Here is a 19,925-nt window from a genome sequence, read left to right as displayed (position 1 = left end):
AGTCGCGGCCGGGGGCCCCTGTGGGGCCCGGGGCCCAGGGCAAATTGCCCCACTTGCCCCCCACTCTGGGCGGCCCTGCTGCTCACTGTGCAGCTCTGGTTCAAAAAAGCTGTCGAGGTTCAGATGTATAAGGAACAATAGGGAGAAAAATACAGAAAATGTGAAAGCCTGCATGTAATTCAATAGTGCAGTCTCATCTAGTATAAACTGTATTCAGTATTAGTCATCCATTTTAAAAATGGTTACCGCAGAGAGGAGGTTCAGAGAAGAGCAATGAGAATTATGAGGAGCAGAGGAAAATTCTTACATAAAAAGAGATTGAAAGACTGGGATTACTTTAGAAAGGAGAATTATAAGGGGGGGTCAAGATAAAATAGATCAAAACAACAAAGGATTTGAGAAGGCGAATAAATAGAGAAGGTAGATTGGTACCTTCTGTTTTCTCCATCTCTCAACATAAGAACAATGGGTTATTCAATAAAAGAGAGAGGTGGCAGATTCAAAATTGATAAAAGGAAAAAAAATTCACTCAGTACATAATTAGATCATGAAAGTTATTGCACAGGATTTGTTGAGGCTAAGAATTGCAAATATATATGGACAACATGACTAACCAGAGCTGTACTAGTTAACGGGGGGAGAAAAAGTGTTGGAAGGGATAAAAAACTTATGTTTCAGCCTTAAACCAATGTCTAACTATTAGAGATGAGGATAACACCTTCCTAATGGAGGTAAGTTATCCCACATCTGCCTACTGTATGGTTCTTGCATCTTCCACTGAAGTACCTGGGGTCTGATCCAGTATGAAAGTTCATCTGTATCAATATCTCTTTGGTTTCTGAGGTAAAATAAGGCAACATATTCATATAGATAACCCTAATATGCCAACTTCAAGAAATGGTAAAGGACTAAAAGTTGGTAGATCAGCCCCTCTTTGATTATCATCCTTAATGTAATGTAGAATTTCAGGGCTGGTCTGCACTGGGAACTTGCATTGGGATAGCTACATCTCTCAGTTGTGTGAAAAATCTACACCTCTGAGATACAGAACTATGCCAGCCGAGCCCCTGGTGTTTAGATAGTATTAGGTTGATGGAAGAATTCTTCTGTTGACCTACCTGTCACCTCTTAGGGAGATGGATTTTGTATGCTGAAGGGAGAACCCCTCGTGTCAGCATAGGTAGTGTCTACACTGAAGTGATATACAGCAGCACAGCTGCCATGTTGCAGACATATCCATAGAGATGCAGCACAAAGTAGCTAGTGTGAGGGTATGTCTGCACTAGAGATGTAACTTCCAACACAGGTAGACACGCCTACTGTAACCCTGAGCTAGCACACTAACAATGGAAGTGTAGCTGCAGAGGTACAAGCAGTGAGATGGACTAGCCACAAGAGAATGCACCTAGGGTTTCAGATGGCAACCCCTCCTTATGCCTACGCTGCTATTTTTAGCATGCTTGCTTGATAAGAGCTACTGCAGGTATATCTACCCAAATTGGAAATTACACTTCAAGCTCTAACGTAGGTATACCCTAAGAGGCACAGAGCAGAATTTGCAGGGGAGCAGGGCTATTCTCCCAACACTAGGCTGTTATGGAGGCTAGAGGGGCCTCCAGCATAACATAGCTAGCTCTGGGCCTACACCTATGCTTGTGAGGTGCTCTTCCACAGTTCTTGATTGGAGGAATCCTCTACCAGCTGTGCAGGAACTTTTCTGCTGCTCCAGTTCTTTCATGCTGTATAAAGGGGCTGGAGCAGGAGTTAGGATCTTGCCCCAGAAGTCAATCAAAAAATAAAACCAACAAATCTTAGGTGAAAGAGAAACCAATGAGGAAAAACTAACACCAATAAAAGTTTAAAATGCATCACATTATTTGCCGGTATGCTGCAAAATATAAAGAACTTTAGTCTCTTTGTGTCTACATGCTGCAAAAAGAGAAGAAAAAAAAAGCCCTCACAACAGCAAATCTCAGAGCCCAGGTCTACAGACTTGGGTTAGAGTTAAAGTAATAAAACTAACTGCATAGATATAACAGCTCTGGCTCTGAAGCCCAGGGAGTGGATTGGGCTTCAGAGCGCAAGCTCTAGCTGGAGCTGGAACATCTACACAGCTGTTTTTAGTGCCATAGTACAAAGCCCCACAAGCCTGAGTCTGTAGACCCAGGCTCTGAGACTTATTGCCTCCGGGACTTTTCTTTGCCATGGTAGACATTCCCTGTGTCTGTTCTTCCTCCAAGTGATCACTGTTTCATACACAGTTAAATCTGTATATCTCAATAGCTTATTTACTACTGTTGTATTTCTTAGCGATTTAATCCTGAATTAATGTCCTTTTTAATACATAGGAGGCTTTATTGAATTAGGAGCTGGAAATAACAACTCAGTTTTCCACTATTTTTGTTTTTCCTAAGTACCCAGAGTTTTTGGCAGCAGTCTCCCTGCTGAATTGTAGCCATGCTATTCATTTCAGAACAATGGAAAACTTTGAATGTAATCAAAAGGGAAATCACCTAGAGGGAAAATAAACATAACAGACCTCTAGTATGTTGGGAATTAAAGTAGGAAATAATAGGTGAGAAAGTACCATAAAAGGGAAAAAATGACAAGAAGTCAAAGCTGATAAGAGGCAATAGGGAAGGAATAGAAAGGACAGGGGAGGGAGGGAGAAAAACACTAACCAAAGAGATGGCTTGACTTGAATTTACTTTATTTATTAGTCATCTTGCTATTCTGTGTGTGTAGAAGGTTCAAATATTAGTTCTTGTTAAATCTGAGCTCTGATGAATATATTGAGTTTATTGTGAATGACATGTACTTCGCTGTGAAATCTCATATTAGACTTGTAAACCCCATGTCACTGCCTTCCTGTATTTGAACATAAAAGGCAGTTGGTGTGATGGGAAATAGTCCAGGATTAAATGTTTCTTTTGTGGAATGATGTCTCAGAATATGCTAAAAGATGTCCTGGTGTGAAGCTCACATTTCTCTTAGTTTTGCTTTCTAGATTGACCAGATGTCCTAATTGTGCAGGAACTGTCCGAGGTTTATTATTATTTATTAATTTTATTTATCTGTATTATTGTTGTGCCTAGGACCTCCAAGCATGGGCCAGGACCCCAGTGTGCTAGGTACAGAACAAAAATACAGTTTTGAAAGGCAGCCCCAATATCCTGGCCAGTTTTAATGTTCTAGTTCCGGTTTCAGTAGAACTGGCTAGGCAGCCTGCAAAGCCATTTCATTACTCATCCTTCCTATTCCCACTCGTTATTGGCGTTGGGTTCAGTACAGTGTGAAGAAAACCCCAGGAAAACATGTAAAATCCTGTAATTGTACAACTAACCTTTTTCTGCTGTACTTCAAATAGTTCAGTAAGTAACATGAGAGCCCCATCAAGCTATTCATTTATGTAAGCATACAGCATGCTTTATATCTGTGTTTTAGCTTAATTCCCCCTTCCTCCCTGTCCCTGCAATACCTTTAATTCAGGGTAAGCAATCCAGGGTAAGAATCAGGAAACATTATGCATCAAAGACACTTGCTGAGTGGAGACAGAAACTAAATTACTACATCCCTTAAAAGAGTGCATTATACTGTCCCCATGCCCCTTAAGTGTCCAGCCAGCTCTTTTGCTCATTGTGTGCATCTACAATACAATCCATGTTCTCCCCATAGCTCCTAGCACCGTGGTCTGGGCAGCGCTAGCAAGGCTGAGCAGGAGTGGGGCTTGCAGGAGGAAGGTTTTTTCCTCCTCTCTGGCCCTTAGGTACAATTCTAGGCCTTAATGCTAATTTATTTCTGAGGCTGATGAGTATGTGATTGAATCAGAGTTTCCAGTGATTCAGGTGGGGTCAAACAGGCAGAGTTAAGGTTGTTTTGTGATTTTAAAGGTATCTTTGCAGGCTTTTGAATTTTTAATGGAAATTTAACTCAGAACTTTCTAGCATTTGTGTCTGTTGAGAAAACAAATGTCTCTAAAGTGCTTTTAGCCTGAAATAAGGGATGGATTATTTTAATCTTGATTCCAGGTTTTTTACCTGTGAATTTCTTGTTCAATCCCTCACAAACAGGAGTCCCTGCTGAGCCTAAAACCACATAGGGACTACACTGATTTTTTTCCCCCTCAGAAGGCTATTTGCCTGCATATGCAACCTACGTCTTCACATTTCTTCAAACCAAATCCCTTTCTTCCCACGTGGATTTTTTTCTTCTACTCCTTCACTACTGAGTCTATCTGCACCCTTTGTTATTTCCTATCAAGCAGTAATCCAATCCTGACTAACCAAATTTGGGCTATGAGCATTTGGCAAAGTGTAAACACACTCATGTATGTGTTACATAAGCTTAAATGCAGCCTCATTATAAGTCATCAGTGGAGACCAAATCTGGCATTTCCAGCACCAATGACACAAGCCTGTACATGTTGAGATAAAAGTAACTCCTTTGAGATCTCTCTGTAGCAGGCTGTGTGGTTTCTCAGACCAGATACTAGAAGGTGACATAATCACATATAGCAGGCCTGCGTATTGCATATTCAGCACTCTTAAAAAAGATACACAGTCCTATAGAAGTGTGTATATATGTCTATGTATATGTTCAATACATGCTATTTTTAAGTGTCTCTGTGTGTATATATTTATAAGTCCCTCAAAACCTTATGAAAGGCACATCTACTCAATCAAGTCTCTCGGAGGAGAAAAGTTTGAAGTTCCTTTGCCAATCTGTGTTAGAGCTATGAAAGGACCAAAAAAAAAAAATACTAGAAAAATCTTTGAAAAACGAATGACAGAGAAATTCTGACTCTTCAGCTGTGGTAGCTCATTCTCCAGAAAAATGGAGATTGAGAGAGATGTAACATATGACATTTAAGGTACAATAACTCCTCACTTAACATCCTCCTGGTTAATGTTGTTTCGTTGTTATGTTGCTGATCAGTTAAAGAACATGCTCGTTTAAAGTTGCGCAATGCTCCCTTTATAACGTTGTTTGGCTGTCACCTGCTTTGTCCACTGCTTGCAGAAAGAGCAGCCCATTGGAGCTAGCTGGTGGGGGCTCGTAACCAGAGTGGACCGGCAACCCCTCTATCAGCTCCCCTAAGTTCCCTGTGCAGCAGCCTCCCAGTAGCTATCAATTGCCCATCAGTTTAGCTGTCCCTCTCCCCACCCCCACTACGATGTGTTGCTTCTGCCCTCTGCCTTGGAGCTGCTTCCAGGAGCCACCTCCTTGCTGTGTAGATAGGGGGTGGAGGAAGAAGGGTGCTAATGTTAGGGTGTCCTGCTCCCCCCACTCCTGTACCCAATCTCCACAGCAGAGGGGGACATGACAGGGCTCAGGACAGGACGGAGGGAGCTTGCTGGCAGCAGCTGCTGTATCAACTTGCTAATCTACTGAAAAAGGCAATGTACCTAGAGTGGGGTCAGCGTACTTAAAGGGGCAATGCAGTCTCTCTCTCAAACACACGGTGTGTGTGTGTATGTGTCTCTCTGTCTCTGCCATGCTGTGTCTCCTCCCTCCATTCTTGCTGCCCTGTAGAGTGTTAGGCTACATTAACAACAATGTGTTAACCCTTGAGGGCTCAGACGAATACTAATTAATCATTTAGCAGAAAGGCATTGCCTGGGAAATATCCCAACCTCTGACACCGCCACCTCAACCAAGCTTCAAATCATCATTTTTGTGTACAGTATTAAATTGTTTAAAACTTATACCGTGTGTGTGTATATGTATGTATATATGTGTGCGTGTGTATATATATAAAAAAAATTACATGAAGACATGTCTGACAAAAAAAAATTTCCTGGAACCTATCCCCCTCTACTCCCCTATTTACATTAATTCTTGGGGAAATTGGATTTTCTTAACATCGTTTTGCTTAAAGTGGCATTTTTCAGGAATATAACTACAAGGTTAAGCAAGAAGTTACTGTAATCTGTTTTCAGTTAATTTGGGATGTTTGTGTATGGAAGGTGGAAGGCTGAAAAACAGGCTTACAATCTGGTTTCAACTCTTAACTCCAGAGGGACTAGAGCTCCTTCACAATCACATGTGTTTTGGACTCAGTCTTATTTAAAAAAATCCATGACCTTGGAAGTTTAAATATATTGCTCCATTAGTCCCACCTTCAGTCAGAATCCAGTACAGAGACCTATAGTTCTTGAAATCCAATATGTCTTTTCCTGCTGCTTGCAGAATGAAAGAAAACTCTTGATAATGGCAATTTGTAATTAGCTCTAATAGTCTTATCTAATTTTGCTCAAAGAAAAGCAAAATGTTGAAACAAGATACTCCAGTTAATTTGCTTTTATCCTACTTCTTTTACTAATTCTTACAGGCTCCAGCGCCTTGCAAAAGGTAATGACTTATTTGACAATAAAAAGATTTCCTGTCTATGATTTATGATGCTAGCAGTTATTTGTCAATAGTTAGCATTGTAAATAGAGAAGGGTGTTAGTATGTAAATAAATAATAGAATGGGTTAGTAAATCAGCTTGCTTTTAGTTCTTAAATCTAGCTAAATAATATTAGCAGCCTGTACAAAGCTCTCAGTTTTGTCTGTTGGCTTACAGTATTATTTTGACGATGCTTGTATTGTGGCCAATAAAAATGGAGGACTAATCTGTCTTACAATTATTATAAAAAATAGATTCCTTTTATATTCTTCTTAACCCCTTGCTTGTCATTTAGCCCTCTTATTCATGCACTTACTTTTGTCTATTCAAAAAAGAATCACAATTACAGTTGAGCCATCTTCAACTGTATTTTCATCTGCATCAGTCAGGGTCATGTTCTGGATATGGAAATGAGGATATTTGTGTCAATAGTGTTTGATCTTCTCCTGGAAGTGAACAAGGGTACAATGTTCACTCTCTTAGATCTGTCAACAGCGTTTAATGTAATGGATCTCAATGAAATCTTGTGGGAATGGATTCTTCGTTGGATTCAGTTCTTCGTCCTAAACAAGTGCTTAATTTTAAATTGAGCTGGTTGGGAATTTCCTGTCTGAAACATTTTCCAGGATAAAATCCAGTTTCTGCTCACTTTTTTTCTGATGGAAAATCTTAAAAAAAAAAAAAAAAAAAATTTCCATTGGTTAAATATATATGAAATATTTGATTTCACATCAGTTCAACCCAGATTAGAATATTTTGTTTTGTTGAACTGATCAAAACATTTTGTTTTAAATCAGGTCAGTAAAACATTAAATTGCATTTCCCTATCAGTGCATTGCTTTATAGGAGTTGAGGTTCAGGTCCCCATGTGGAGTCCGTTCTGCTGAGTTTCCTTGGGGGCTACATTTCCCAAAATGCAATATGTTATGTGGTGAGTAGTTGTCTGGTCCATGGTGCCTGGCTTATTGGGAAGAATTGAGGCATCAGTCTATTGATCTACAACTCCCATAAGGCAATGTGTTGAAGTAAAAAACATGGCTTGATGTTGAAATAACTTGAAACTGTGCGTATTGGGTCATTTCAACAAAATAAAACGAAACATTTTGATTTGGGGAATATCAAAAAGTTTTGTTTCAATTGAAAATGTTGAAATAAAATGTTTGACATTTCCAATGTGAAATTTTTCAGAATTTCCATTTCATAACATAAATCAAAAATGCAACTTTTTATCCTGGTTTGAGACAAAAACATGTTGAAATATCAGAAGTTTTCTCAGCTCTAATTTTAAACGTGTTTAATATAACAATAGTCGCATATTGGGTTAGTGCACAATATTCTTCCCTCCCATTTTAAAGTATATAGAATTTGACAGCTAACATTTTGAGTAGTTTAACAAAGTCAGTTATATGGATTACAAGTTAACACACTAAAGCAAATGTTGTATGCAGTGTTGTTGTAGCCATTTTGGTACTGGGATATTAGAGAGAGAAGGTGGTGAGATAATATCTTTTTATTGGACCTGCTTTATTTGTAAGCTTTAAAGTGTTAAAGCTTTATCTGTAAGCTTTAACACTTACAAAGCTCTTTTCAGGTGACCTGAAGAAGGGGGACCTGAAGAACAGCTCTGTGTAAGTTCGAAAACTGTCTGTCTCACCAACAAAAATATGTCAAATAAAAGATATTACCTTACCCATATTTTTTCTCTAAAGCAAATGTTCACATTTTGGAAGGGTTAGTGCTCATCTGCAAAGCTGATTGAAAGACCCGTAAGAGGCTCAGGCTACTTATTCTGCCAGTGCATTGTGGGTACATTTAGGCTTCCTCCACTAATCAGTTCAGATACTGATGTTGGCATCACCATAAGAGGAAACATTTCACACAACATGACAGCTGGAGCCAAGCTATAACAAATGTAGTGAAACAATAGAGAAGACAAATCTAAGGATTGTAATATTCAGTTGTTTTAGAAAGGGACAGTCACTTCTCCAGAGAGGAAAATTATTGTAAACATTCAACTTCACATGTATGAAACTTGCTGTTCATTCACCTTGTTGTCAGAGGGGAAGTTAGTTAAGGGCCCTCTGCTGTCACACTGTCATGTGAAGAATTTCCAACTTTATGGAAGTTTTGGATGAAGGTCAGTGTTGGGAACTGGCTTATTAATATGGAAGAACAAAAGATGAACCAAGCTACTTGATTTTAGTAGGACACTTGGTGCATTTACAAGCACCTGTTTTCAGGGATGTCCTGGAACAATGCATTCTATGGAGGTCTTTGGTGAACTAAAAAATACTGGATGATTTTACAAAGTAGAAAAATACTTTCTGAAAAATGCTTCTTTGCTGATGCTGATTTCTCCCAGCTACCTGCTTAGTATAGGCATTCAGGATATATGTCTGGGCTCAGCTCAGTTTTCACTTTAGCCTTATAGTTCACCCTCAATATATTTATACTTTTCTCACATTTTTTTCCTCTCTCTCTCATTTGTAACTCTGTCCAGTGTCCTACCTGAAATGATACATTCATATGGTAGGATTTTGGACCCTGCTACAGCCCCTGTATGGCTCCTGTAGAAGTATACAGGTGCTGTGAAAGCCCCAAAGCCTGGTGGAATAGAACTGCCCTCCTCAGGTACTTGCATAGGGCACTGAAACTAGAACTACGTAGACCTCTTTCCCCTCTCCCCTTGCCCCCGCAAGCCTGGTTTAGAGGGTGTGCCATGGACGGAAAGGGGATAGAAGAGGAGTACTCATAGCATATACTACTCTGGGGATTCTTGGGTGTCCTGGGCTGTAGATCAGCCCATAGGCAGCTTGAGTAGTGGAATGAAGAGAGGATTCATGAAGTAGAACAATTTCTGGCTGCTCTACCCAACTCTAGGAGCTACACCTGATTATTATAGGTTACACTAGCTCCTGGAGAAGCCCATAATAATCAGGTAAAAATATGACTTAAATCTACCTTTATCCTGCTTGCCCCTGTAGAGATGCAACACTGAATCCTAGCCATATGATTTAGGTCTATCTTTTGTTCTCCCATATTATTAGGTCATATCCTGCTACTGACCAACACCAAAGCTGCTGTGTAGTTAAACAGCAATTCTGTGCAGGAAACCATGACAACCTAGACCCCTAATTAAATTCTCCTATGATCAAACATGACTGAAGCGTGTCTTTGTTTGTCTTCTCTTTTATGCATACTTTCCACTCTAATATTATTTGCTAGAAAAGTCCCATAAATATCTGTAGGGAACTCAGGAGGGGAATGGTAGTCTAGCACCTTTCATCCAGAAGGATCCACAAACACTACACATATAAGAATCCACATGGAATATGGCTCTTGTTCACAGTCATTAAAAAGTGTTTCCATGCAGAATCAATATATATGTACCTGCTGTTAGGAACATAGAAATTGTCATATCCGATCTGACCAGTGATCCATATAGTCCAGTGCCTGATACTTCAAAGGAATGTGCAAGAAATCTCATAATGGTCCATTATAGAATAATCTTTCCCCAAGGGAAGTTTTTCATATTCCCCCATCAGTTAGTAGTTGTCTTCGCTGAAGCAGAAGCGCATTCATATAAAATGTGTTCATTCCTAATGTAGCCGTCATAAATGTCCTATCTTTTTTAAAATCATGCTAAGATCATGGCCTCAGTTGAGACCCCTCCCTTCTTTTTCTGCTATATCCTTTGTTAAATAAAATAACCAGCAATGAATACACTATGCCTAGGAAGGATATGCCTTTGGTTTGTGTAATGACATCATAATATTTTCAGTATTATTTTCTATACCATTCTAAATACATCAAAACATTTGTTTGCTTTTTTGACTGCTGCTATACACTGAGCAGAGTGTTACACTGAATGATCTACAATCACGTGCAGATCTTTTTCCTGACTGGTTACGGTAGCCTATATTAGAACAAGTATGACGAATATGAATTATTGTAACGATGATTAAAGAGTTGGTATTATGACAAGTCCAGTCAAGATGCTGTTTTACTTGAGTTTTGCTGTAGATTTTTTTTCTTTTTGTGAATAAAACTATAAAGCAAATGGGTTAACTTTTCTTTTGGTAGAATAAATGTTTTCAAAAGTGCGGAAGTCCCCTTTTCAAAAGTTATGTAGGCACTTAAGAACATAAGTCTCCCTGAGAGCCTACGTAACATTGTGAGTGAAGCCAAGCTCATATAGAGTTGAAGCAGATAGATTGCCTTAGGAAAAGGGACTTAAAGACCACATTTATGCTCCATTTCATAGTGTGGGTTATATCTTGATACAGCCACCACAACTCCCTTCAGACTCCTACAGGTTATGTTACATCTCTGTGGCAACTATATCAGTTGCTTACATGGAAAAGTATTTAATATATTTGTAGCTGTGTTTTAAAGTAATTGATCAGCTGCCACTGAGGAGGAGCCAGCACTGTCTGACCAGTCGTTTTCACACTGTGAACATCTCTGATGCTGATAATTCCTTTTTTTCAAACAATGCCAAACAAACCAAGATGGAATTAAAAACAAAAAAAGTGATGCGAACTGTGATTCATTTTCATTTATTGTATTATCATACAGGGAAGACAGGTAGGTAAAAATTTATATTTAACATTCGACCCCAGTATTTCTTTAAAACATTATTGCTTTTTCCCCTCACTAAAAAGCAGTGTGCTATACTATATTTGACTGGCCATATCCAGAAGTTCTTACTCACCCAACTCTTATGTAGACAATTAAAGTCAGAGGAAGCTTTGTGTGAGTGAGGACTTGCAAGATGTGGCCTAACACATCCTCAAAATAATCCGCAGTTCTCAGCAGAAATAAATGCTTCCTAAGTGTGTTCATTGTTCAGTTCAGGGAATAGCATATTCATATAGGGATTCATAACTGCTTGTGAACACAGGTAGTTAAAATCTTATTACTCTTTTTACAGCTTTTGCCAGCAAGACAAGTTGCCAATTACCTTCCAGTCCTGTGTGATCACTAAGGAGTGCCAGGTGTCGGAGTGGTCTGAGTGGAGCCCCTGTTCCAAAACATGTTTTGATATGACATCCCCTAAAGGAAATCGTACAAGAACACGGACCATTAAGCAGTTTCCTGTTGGCAGTGAAAGTGAATGCCCAGAGCTAGAAGAAATAGAGCAATGTAGCTCTCAAGGAGATGGTGTGGCACCATGTGTTATGTAAGTGTTAATGTGTAACCCACCCCATGAAAATGAATACTGTACTTCCTGTGGGAGAGTGCAGCATGTTGATAATGATTTGTCTGACAATACAAGTACATTTAAAAGAAAATACTAGGATTTAGTTTGTGTGTGTGCATATTCAGCGATCCCACTAAAACCTAACATTTGCATGTAGTTACAGTTGTACTGAAGTTACTTCCGACTCTAAATATAGAGAAATAACTTATGTGACCTTGTAAATGCTGACTTCTAAAATGTGAACATGTGTGTACACACTGAAACACTTATGTGCACTACTTTAAATCAGCTTTAAAGTCATAGTAAAAAAAATTTAATGATTCAGTGGTGATTTTTCCCACAGACCCTTTGTTCTAGAATCCATCATTGTTTGTTTGAAGTACAGGGCACACAATCATATACCAAGTGTCTTACACAGTAAGAAGCTGGTATGCATTCATAGATTCATAGGGTTGGGAAGGACTTCAAGAGGTCATCTAGTTCAACCCCCTGCTCAAAGCAGGACCAATCCCCAAATGTTGAGCAGCCAAACTCCTATCTGACTTCATTGGGAGTTTAGGCTGATTAAAGAAAGCAAGACTGAGCCCTAATCAGCGGGGAAGAGGCTAAAAGTGGTAGTAAATAAATTAGTCCTGTTTAGAGTGTAGGAAGTTTGACTGCAAGCAAGCACTTTAGATTCAGGAGATTGCTTTCATCATTAGCATCTAATTGAGATGAATATTAACAGTCCAACTGTGCTTTTTCTTGATCTACCTGGAAAGAACTGTTGGGGAAATAGCATGTGATATTATGCCATTTTGCATCTGTGCGTTTTGACTATGGAACATCATTTTCCTTGAAGAGGAGAAATATAATCATTCTCCATCTTCAGCAGCATCGGGAAATGATTCCTTTGATATTGCCTTAAAGTACTTGTTGGGCAGAGAAGCCCTGTGACATGTCTTTCAATTCATAAGTCTGACTGGGGTTTTAAGTTGGAGTCATAGACCTTCTTTCTTATGCACTCTCTGATGAGAAAGCTCACAGCTTCTCTTCATTCGTCAGTACTCAGCAGGGGGGCTTGAGCACTGCAGAGAAGCCATCTTACTCTTGACGGTGAAAAAAGAACTCACTGAAATAATTTTTTGAAAAAAGAAGTACAATTGTAGTTTTGCCTTGATATGCAGGAGGAGCATTCATGCTTCTTATCAAAGGTAAATTGGAGGCTTTTCCTTTTTTTTTTTCTGGGTCTTATGTTTCTCAGTGTGAACATTTCTTTGATTTTTGTTGTGTGTTGCTTTATTCTAGCTGTCTAGTTCTAAACAAGTGGTAAGAGTCACAAACCTGGGGATTGGCAGTTTTGAGCATACAACTCAATTTCTTTCCATGCAACATTATTGTTCTTCTTTTCAGTAAAATAATAAATTCCACTGATTAAACTTAAATAAAGATCTTACTAAATGTAACCTTTTCAAAAACGAAATAACAAGGAAAATAGTTTAATCAGTGTAGAATACTAAACCTCATGCATATCTGTAAAATAAAGATTTTTAGGGAGCCAATCCTTCTAGATAATGAGTCGGCAATATTAGGGCACTTTGTCTTGTATAATCAAATATTACCTTGTGTGGCTTTACATGTTTTAAAGAACTAATTGACTCAATTTGCAATTACTTTGATTTAGGTATGGCTGGAGAACCACAGAGTGGACAGAATGTCGTGTTGACCCTTTACTTAGCCAACAGGACAAAAGACGAGGGAATCAGACAGCTCTGTGTGGGGGTGGAATTCAAACCCGTGAGGTGTACTGTGTGCAAGCTAATGAAAATCTCCTCTCCTATTTAAATACCCTCAAGGAAAAAGAAGGTAAATTTCATTTACTTGCAATTGAATTTGTGTGAAAACTGAACACTTCAGCATGCCGGAGCTTTTTGACCTCCATTGTCTTTTGTCACAAGATCTATTTTTTAAAATCTAATTTAAATGGAAATATTTAATTCCAGGAGGGATGAGTTTGTTCTTTATTCTGCAAATGTCCGTATCTTACTCTGAACTGGTTTTTCATAAGACTTCCTGAAGGCTTCCTTAACTGTAGGGTGGTCTTGTGGTAAGAAAGATACAAGACTGGGAATCATGAACTCTGGGTTCTAGTCCCAGTTCTGCCAGAGATTTTCTGTGTGACCTTGTGCAAGTCATTTTAACTTCTCTGTGCTTCTATAGGTTGCACCTAGAAAAAGAAAAAAGTAAATGCACCGTGGAAATATATATGTGAAATGACTTTACAGGTTCAAAAAGAGCACTAAACTTGGCTTTTCCTTGAAACCAGGCAAAAGGTGATGATTTTGGCTGACTTTCATGTAGAGTTCTTGTTTTTTGTGTAAAACTGTAACTCAGCTTGATACTTGTGTGGATTTGTATTTTCAAAATTGAAACAGGAAAAAATGGTTTATATGAAGAGAATCTCTGCAAACTAAAAACATCAAGTTTCTCATAATTGTAACCTCTAAAGTTCCTTAAGAAAAGAGAGAGGAAAGCTTACCCTCTGGTCTCCTTTCACTTACATATGTGTAAGTGAACTGCATTAACGCCATTGAAGTGACTCCCGATTTACACCAGTGTAAGTGAGTGAAGAATCAGGCCCCTAACCTTTTCCAAAGAAAGAAGTTATTTTCCTAGTATCAGAGGGGTAGCTGTGATAGTCTGGATCTGTAAAAGCAGCAAAGAATCCTGTGGCACCTTATAGACTAACAAACATTTTGGAGCATGAGCTTTTGTGGGTGAATACCCACTTTGTCAGATGCATGTAACGAAGTGGGTATTCACCCACGAAAGCTCATGGTCCAAAACGTCTGTTAGTCTATAAAGTGCCACAGGATTCTTTGCTGTTGTTTTCCTAGTGTCATGGGAATACTTATCTTGACAAAGGTGTCCTGGATACAAAAATATTCTGGAGATGAAAGCGGGAGGATGATCTTGTGGTTAAGGCATTTGGAATGGAATTTGGGTTCAATTCCTGGTTTTGCCACAAACTTCATATGTGACCTTGGAAAAAGTTTCCATCTGCAGAATGTGTATAATAGAAATTCCATGCTTAACAGATATAGTGTTAATGAGTTGGATAGTTGATGTGGCGATTGGGGTCTTATAAGCACCTTGCTCTATATAGTTAACATAAAATACTTTTCTGGTGAGTTCAACTATATTATTATATGCATTTTTGAAGAACAAAACCTCAGTGAGTAATTTACATTAACATACATTATTCCCCAGCAGCAAAAAGTAACTTGAAAGGAACAGTTTATCCATTGGTAATTTAGAATTCCTTCAAAACAGTAAATTATACTAAGTGCATTTAGCCCAAAATTCTGATGACATTTATTTTTATGCATTGTGCAGCTGTATGGTACAAATTTACATTGCCACAAAAAAATACAACCACGCTCTCCAGGAGAAAGGATATCCTTGACTTGGGCATGCATAGCTAAACATTTAGGACAGACGTGGCCACATTTTAGCCTACAGAGTTCTCTAGCGTGGGGCAACTTTAATCTGGGTGCTGCAGTTTGTGGAGACTACCAGTCTCAGCATCCATTTTAATACATCATCTTAGATTAAGATGGAGCATTGTTTGCTGAGACTTGTATGCGCCATCGGTTGCACCTGTGTGTTTATGAGGGAGGGAGTCTTCAGTCTGCTTCATTTAATACAAATTAGTTGCAGCTCCAGGGCACCTGGCAAATTTCCTCTAGGATCAAGTTTAGATGCCCCTATCTTAGAAGTAAAGGGTGACAAACTCTCAGCTAAAGAGAGGCAACAATAAAATCAGCAGCAGCTTACTGTTCAGAATGATGATCAGGATTTGGGTAGACTGTGAAGTCTTGCTGGCTTAGCCTGGTATGAAATCTGTCCTTATCGTAATGTGACAGGAATATGCAGAGCCCATCAGGAGGTAATCTCTGTAGGCCCCATACGGCTGTTTAAAATGTAACTAGTCTTTGGATGCATAAACATGAGAACACTTTTTTCAAGAGCTCAAACTAGGGGTGAAGTGAGTTTTAGTTTAAAAAGCTCTTGGGTTGTTTCCATTTTTGGAGACAGATTAAAAAAAGTGTTGTGGGTTTTTTTTAAAGCAGCTTCTGGGCACCCCTAGAAACAGCAATTTGGCGTGATTAAATGGTGTGATTAAAAGCAGGCAATGATTCAAGAAATGGGGGGAAAAATCCCACCAACCTTAGCAGTGGGAAACCCCTTCTTATAATGTAGCTCTGTGTTCATAAACAGTTCAGTAAGGCTGTTTTGGAAACTTCCATTCTCACATATTCATAGTGGTGTTTCCCTATTATTTCAGAAAGTCAGTCACAGAGCACGTCGAAGTCTAGTGCTGCACCACTTCTATCAATCACTTTTGAAATAACAGGTAGGTAATTAAGGCCTTCTACCTGACATTTCAATCAAAAGTGTGCCAGGAGGTGCTGTCCCCTTTGGGAGAACTATGTTGTCTATATATATAAAAGTATATTTCTCTCTAAAATAGTTTCTGTTACTGTACCTGTGATCTCTCACTCATAAGTTTCAAGATAATAAAAGAAATGAGGACAAAATACTTACACATCAAGTATCAGACTTGAAATACAAACTAGTAGCACAGATTCAAACCAAACCTTTACCCATTTTTTGAAATATTCTGATAAATATCTTTCACTTCTATTTCCCATCCTGACCTAAAGTGCTGGGAATTTCTTTGGTCTTCCAAAATTTCCACTTTCCTTTGCTATTTCCAGCTAGGGTTGTCAATTTTGGTTGGACTTATTCCTGGAGCTTTCATCACATGACATAACCTTTTATTAAAGATTCATCTTTAATTCCTTGAGAGTCTAGAACAATCTTGGAGGGCCGGCACCCTATTTCCAGATCTGTTTTGCTGATTCAGGATATTTGTATAATTAAGATAAGAATTTGAACTTTGGATGTTTATCTAAACTGAAACTTCTAGCCTTTTGGGGTTGGTACATCCCTATAAGCCAAGTTCAGAAATTTACTATCTTCATTTCAGAAATTACAAGTTTACATTTGAGCAGCAATATTGTGTGTAGCAGTTAGGACAGGGAACGAAAATTAAGGATTACTAGGTTCTGTTGTTCTGTCACTCACTTGCTCTGTACTTTAGGCAAATCACTTAACTTCTCCTTGCCTCTCTTTACCCATCTACAAAATGGATATAACTGTGTATCTAACCATAGAACTGAAAGACACTACTTACATGCATAGACATACATAGGTGTGTAAGGCCTTGTCTTCACTACCAGGGTAAGTCGACCTAAGTTAAGCTACTCCAGCTATGTAGCTTCGGTTGACTTACCCCTGTGTCTTCACTGCACTGCATTGATGGTAGATGCTCTCCAGCCGACTTACCTTAGTCCTCTTGGGGAGCTGGAGTACTGGAGTCAACCGAGAGAGCTCTGCCATCAATTTAGTGGATCTTCACTAAACCCACTAAATCGACACCTGCTGCATTGATTGCAGCAGTGTCGATCTCCCTGGCAGTGAGGACAAGCCCTAAGTTTTTGCAGGATCAGTGTGTAAAGTAATAACTTTACAGTTTGGCGATAAACTTTAGCACATACATTACAGAAAACTGGGAAGGAAACTCGTGATGTTCTCTTTCATCCATTTTGTTAGTGTGGCTTTTTAAAAATGCTCATTTGTTCTGCTTTTGTGAAAGTAGAGCAACTAGTGTCCTGAAAAAAATGGTGAGCTCTTGCTGGGGCATGGATGTACAGATGCTCTTTCTGTGACACTGTGGCCCTGTTGGCAGAAGCAGTCCAGAGAATGCAATGAATTACCTCATCCCCCGCATCACTCTGGCTGTGACCACATGATGGCCACTTTGAGGCCACACTGGTCAGCTGGGATTCTCTGCCAGAGGAGGAGCTGGTGCACATCCTTGGTGAATTTAGCCCACTGTTTACCAAGAGAGGTGAGTCTGTGCTTTTGTGGTGATAATTTTTAAAATGTAGCTACTCTACAGTCCTCATGCTGATAGGCGTCCACCTTACTGTATGAAATTTTCCAGTGACTTGTCTAGACAGTATAGAGCTCAGGAGAGGGTTCCTTGGGTTATAGCTAATTATTTTCCAGGCACTTGCTAGTAGGTAGTATTCTTTGGGACTAGATACACTGAGTTAGCAGCCCATAAGTGGCACAGAAAAGCACTTTGAGTTTGTTTGTTTGATTTTTATCCCACTTCAGGAGGAAAGGGAAGTTCTAGATTTTTAGAACACAGTAAGAGAGAGGTTCCCAGTTCAGCAGAGAATGATGGTGTTTTTGTATGGGAGTGTTTTTTGTTTGGGGTTTTTGTTTAATCTCCCAGCCTTAACTTGAAAGCCATTCCAAACCTGAACCTTATTTTCTGGTTTGGCAGGGGGAAAGTAAGAGCTTGTTAGCAAAACACATTCTGTTTTGTTCTCATTTGTGTCCAGAATTTGAGCAAAATACCTGAAAACCACACAGAGCTTGTATTATTAAGGATTATTGACTCAATGTTCAGCACCACTGACAGGGAATGAAATAACTAAGCATCCTCATTCGCAACCTCTACCACAAATGCACGAAAAGAAAATATGAAAGGGGCAGCAATGAGAGGGGAAACATCATTTGACTGTAAACTTCTGTATCCAGTAGCTTCTTCTTTCAAATCATCTCAAGTCAAACAATAAGGGGTCAGATGCTGAGCTCATTTACACTGGTGTAAATCTGGAGGAAAACCACTGAAGTTAAAGGGATTGAGATGTTAATAGGAGGTCTAGGCTTGCCACAACGCAGCAATTTACTGTAAAGAAAATAAATATTCTTTATCATACTCTAGCACCTCTGGTTGAAATGAATCCTAGATATGTAGCTACCAAAGTGGTTTGGGAGCTCTCTGGATGAAAAGTGATATATATAACAGAGATAACGTCATGCATGAGAAGGTAATAGTAACAAAAAAATCCTTTCCTGTTTGTTTCATTTATTTTTTTTTTGCTTTTTGAGACTTGCTACTATCAGATGGTTTTTCAACACACACTCTCTGCTGAGACTTTGGCAGCACTGAAATAGGCTTTAGATAGGCACAGGGACTTGGTAGAATTACTGGGGATATGATGACTGAAGAGAAATGCCCCTTTGTCATGCCCCATTTGCTGTGTACTCTCCTCACAACATTTATTTGAGATGTATCAGAGAAGCTGATCAAGCCCAGACAAGTTTCTTGCAGTCAGTAACTATTACTGTCGATGAGTTTTTAGCTAAAACAGTGTTTTAGGGATGGACACTGGGAGTCAGAGCTATGCAAAGAACTGCTTTTTTCAATTTGCTGACAGTTTTGAATAATAAATAGATTCAGGTTTAACCAAAATCCAAATGTTTTGGAATTTTTGGTGAACCAAAACGGGGGAGGGGGGGTTAATTTAATGTAAAAAACAATTGACCAAAATGTTTTGGTCGACCCAAATTTGCATTTTGAGCAGAAAAGAAAAAAAGTTTTTACCTGGAATTTTTTCGTACTTCCACGTGAGGAGCAATTGGACTAAGTTAAATTGGAGTGACTGAATAAGCAGTATATTTGTACTGTGCATCATTGTAATGTGCTTTGTGCCACAGTATCGCTACAAAGGAAATAAGACCAAAATTCAGTGGGGATAAATTTGCTTAATTTAATGTCATCTGAAAAAGAAATTCTGAATAATGCAGTGCAATGCACACTCTGAATCTTAAAATATAGGAAACATTTCCAAATAATTATTCATTCCCACCATTGCAAAAAAAAATTTTTTTTTTCTCTCTCAGGCGAACTTCAATAAAACTGAATGAGTAGCAGACACGGTCATTCATAACAAGTTTATACTTAACGTTACACTGAAGGATAGTAAACAAGATAGCATAAAATTGTGTTGTATTGAGAGAGAGTTATTTGTACTATTTACATACCCCTGAAGCATTTCTTGCTTAAGGTACCTTATGGATGAATGTCTGAAGTGGCTGATATTTTCAACAGATTTTATATGAATAGTATACTTGATATTCTTCATGGAAGAGAAGCTGAAGTCTTTACTCAGGGCCATACCATGTCTGGTCTTTGTATAGGTGTCCAGTGGGAGAGCGTTCAAAGAGCCATCTGGTCAGACACAGTTGCGGTCTTTGGTGTTATGGAAGTCCAGGAATAGTTTCCTCTTTATTCCTAAAGAGGAAGAAGTAGTTTATATTTCGAAGTACCAGTGAGGAGGAGACTGGTGCACTGGAGGGTGTACGTTGCACCTTATGAAGGAACACAGCATGGGTACCCTGCCTTTGTGCCTCAAAAGGCTCTGAGAGGC

The 19,925-nt window shown here is 39.0% G+C and overlaps 1 protein-coding gene across 1 annotated transcript in view; it reads left to right on the top strand.

Moving 5' to 3' along the window:
- THSD7A (thrombospondin type 1 domain containing 7A) overlaps positions 1-19,925 on the top strand; it is a 553,675-nt gene that overhangs the window by 354,108 nt on the left and 179,642 nt on the right. Inside the window, exons 5-6 of the mRNA XM_075062383.1 lie at positions 11,323-11,571; positions 13,256-13,437. Coding sequence (XP_074918484.1) covers positions 11,323-11,571; positions 13,256-13,437 — 431 coding nt within the window. The remainder of the gene's footprint in view (positions 1-11,322; positions 11,572-13,255; positions 13,438-19,925) is intronic.

The sequence above is a fragment of the Chelonoidis abingdonii genome, chromosome 2 (genome assembly GCF_003597395.2).
Source record: "Chelonoidis abingdonii isolate Lonesome George chromosome 2, CheloAbing_2.0, whole genome shotgun sequence".
Classification (NCBI taxonomy): domain Eukaryota; kingdom Metazoa; phylum Chordata; order Testudines; family Testudinidae; genus Chelonoidis; species Chelonoidis abingdonii.
This window is presented reverse-complemented; position numbering and strand designations above follow the sequence as displayed.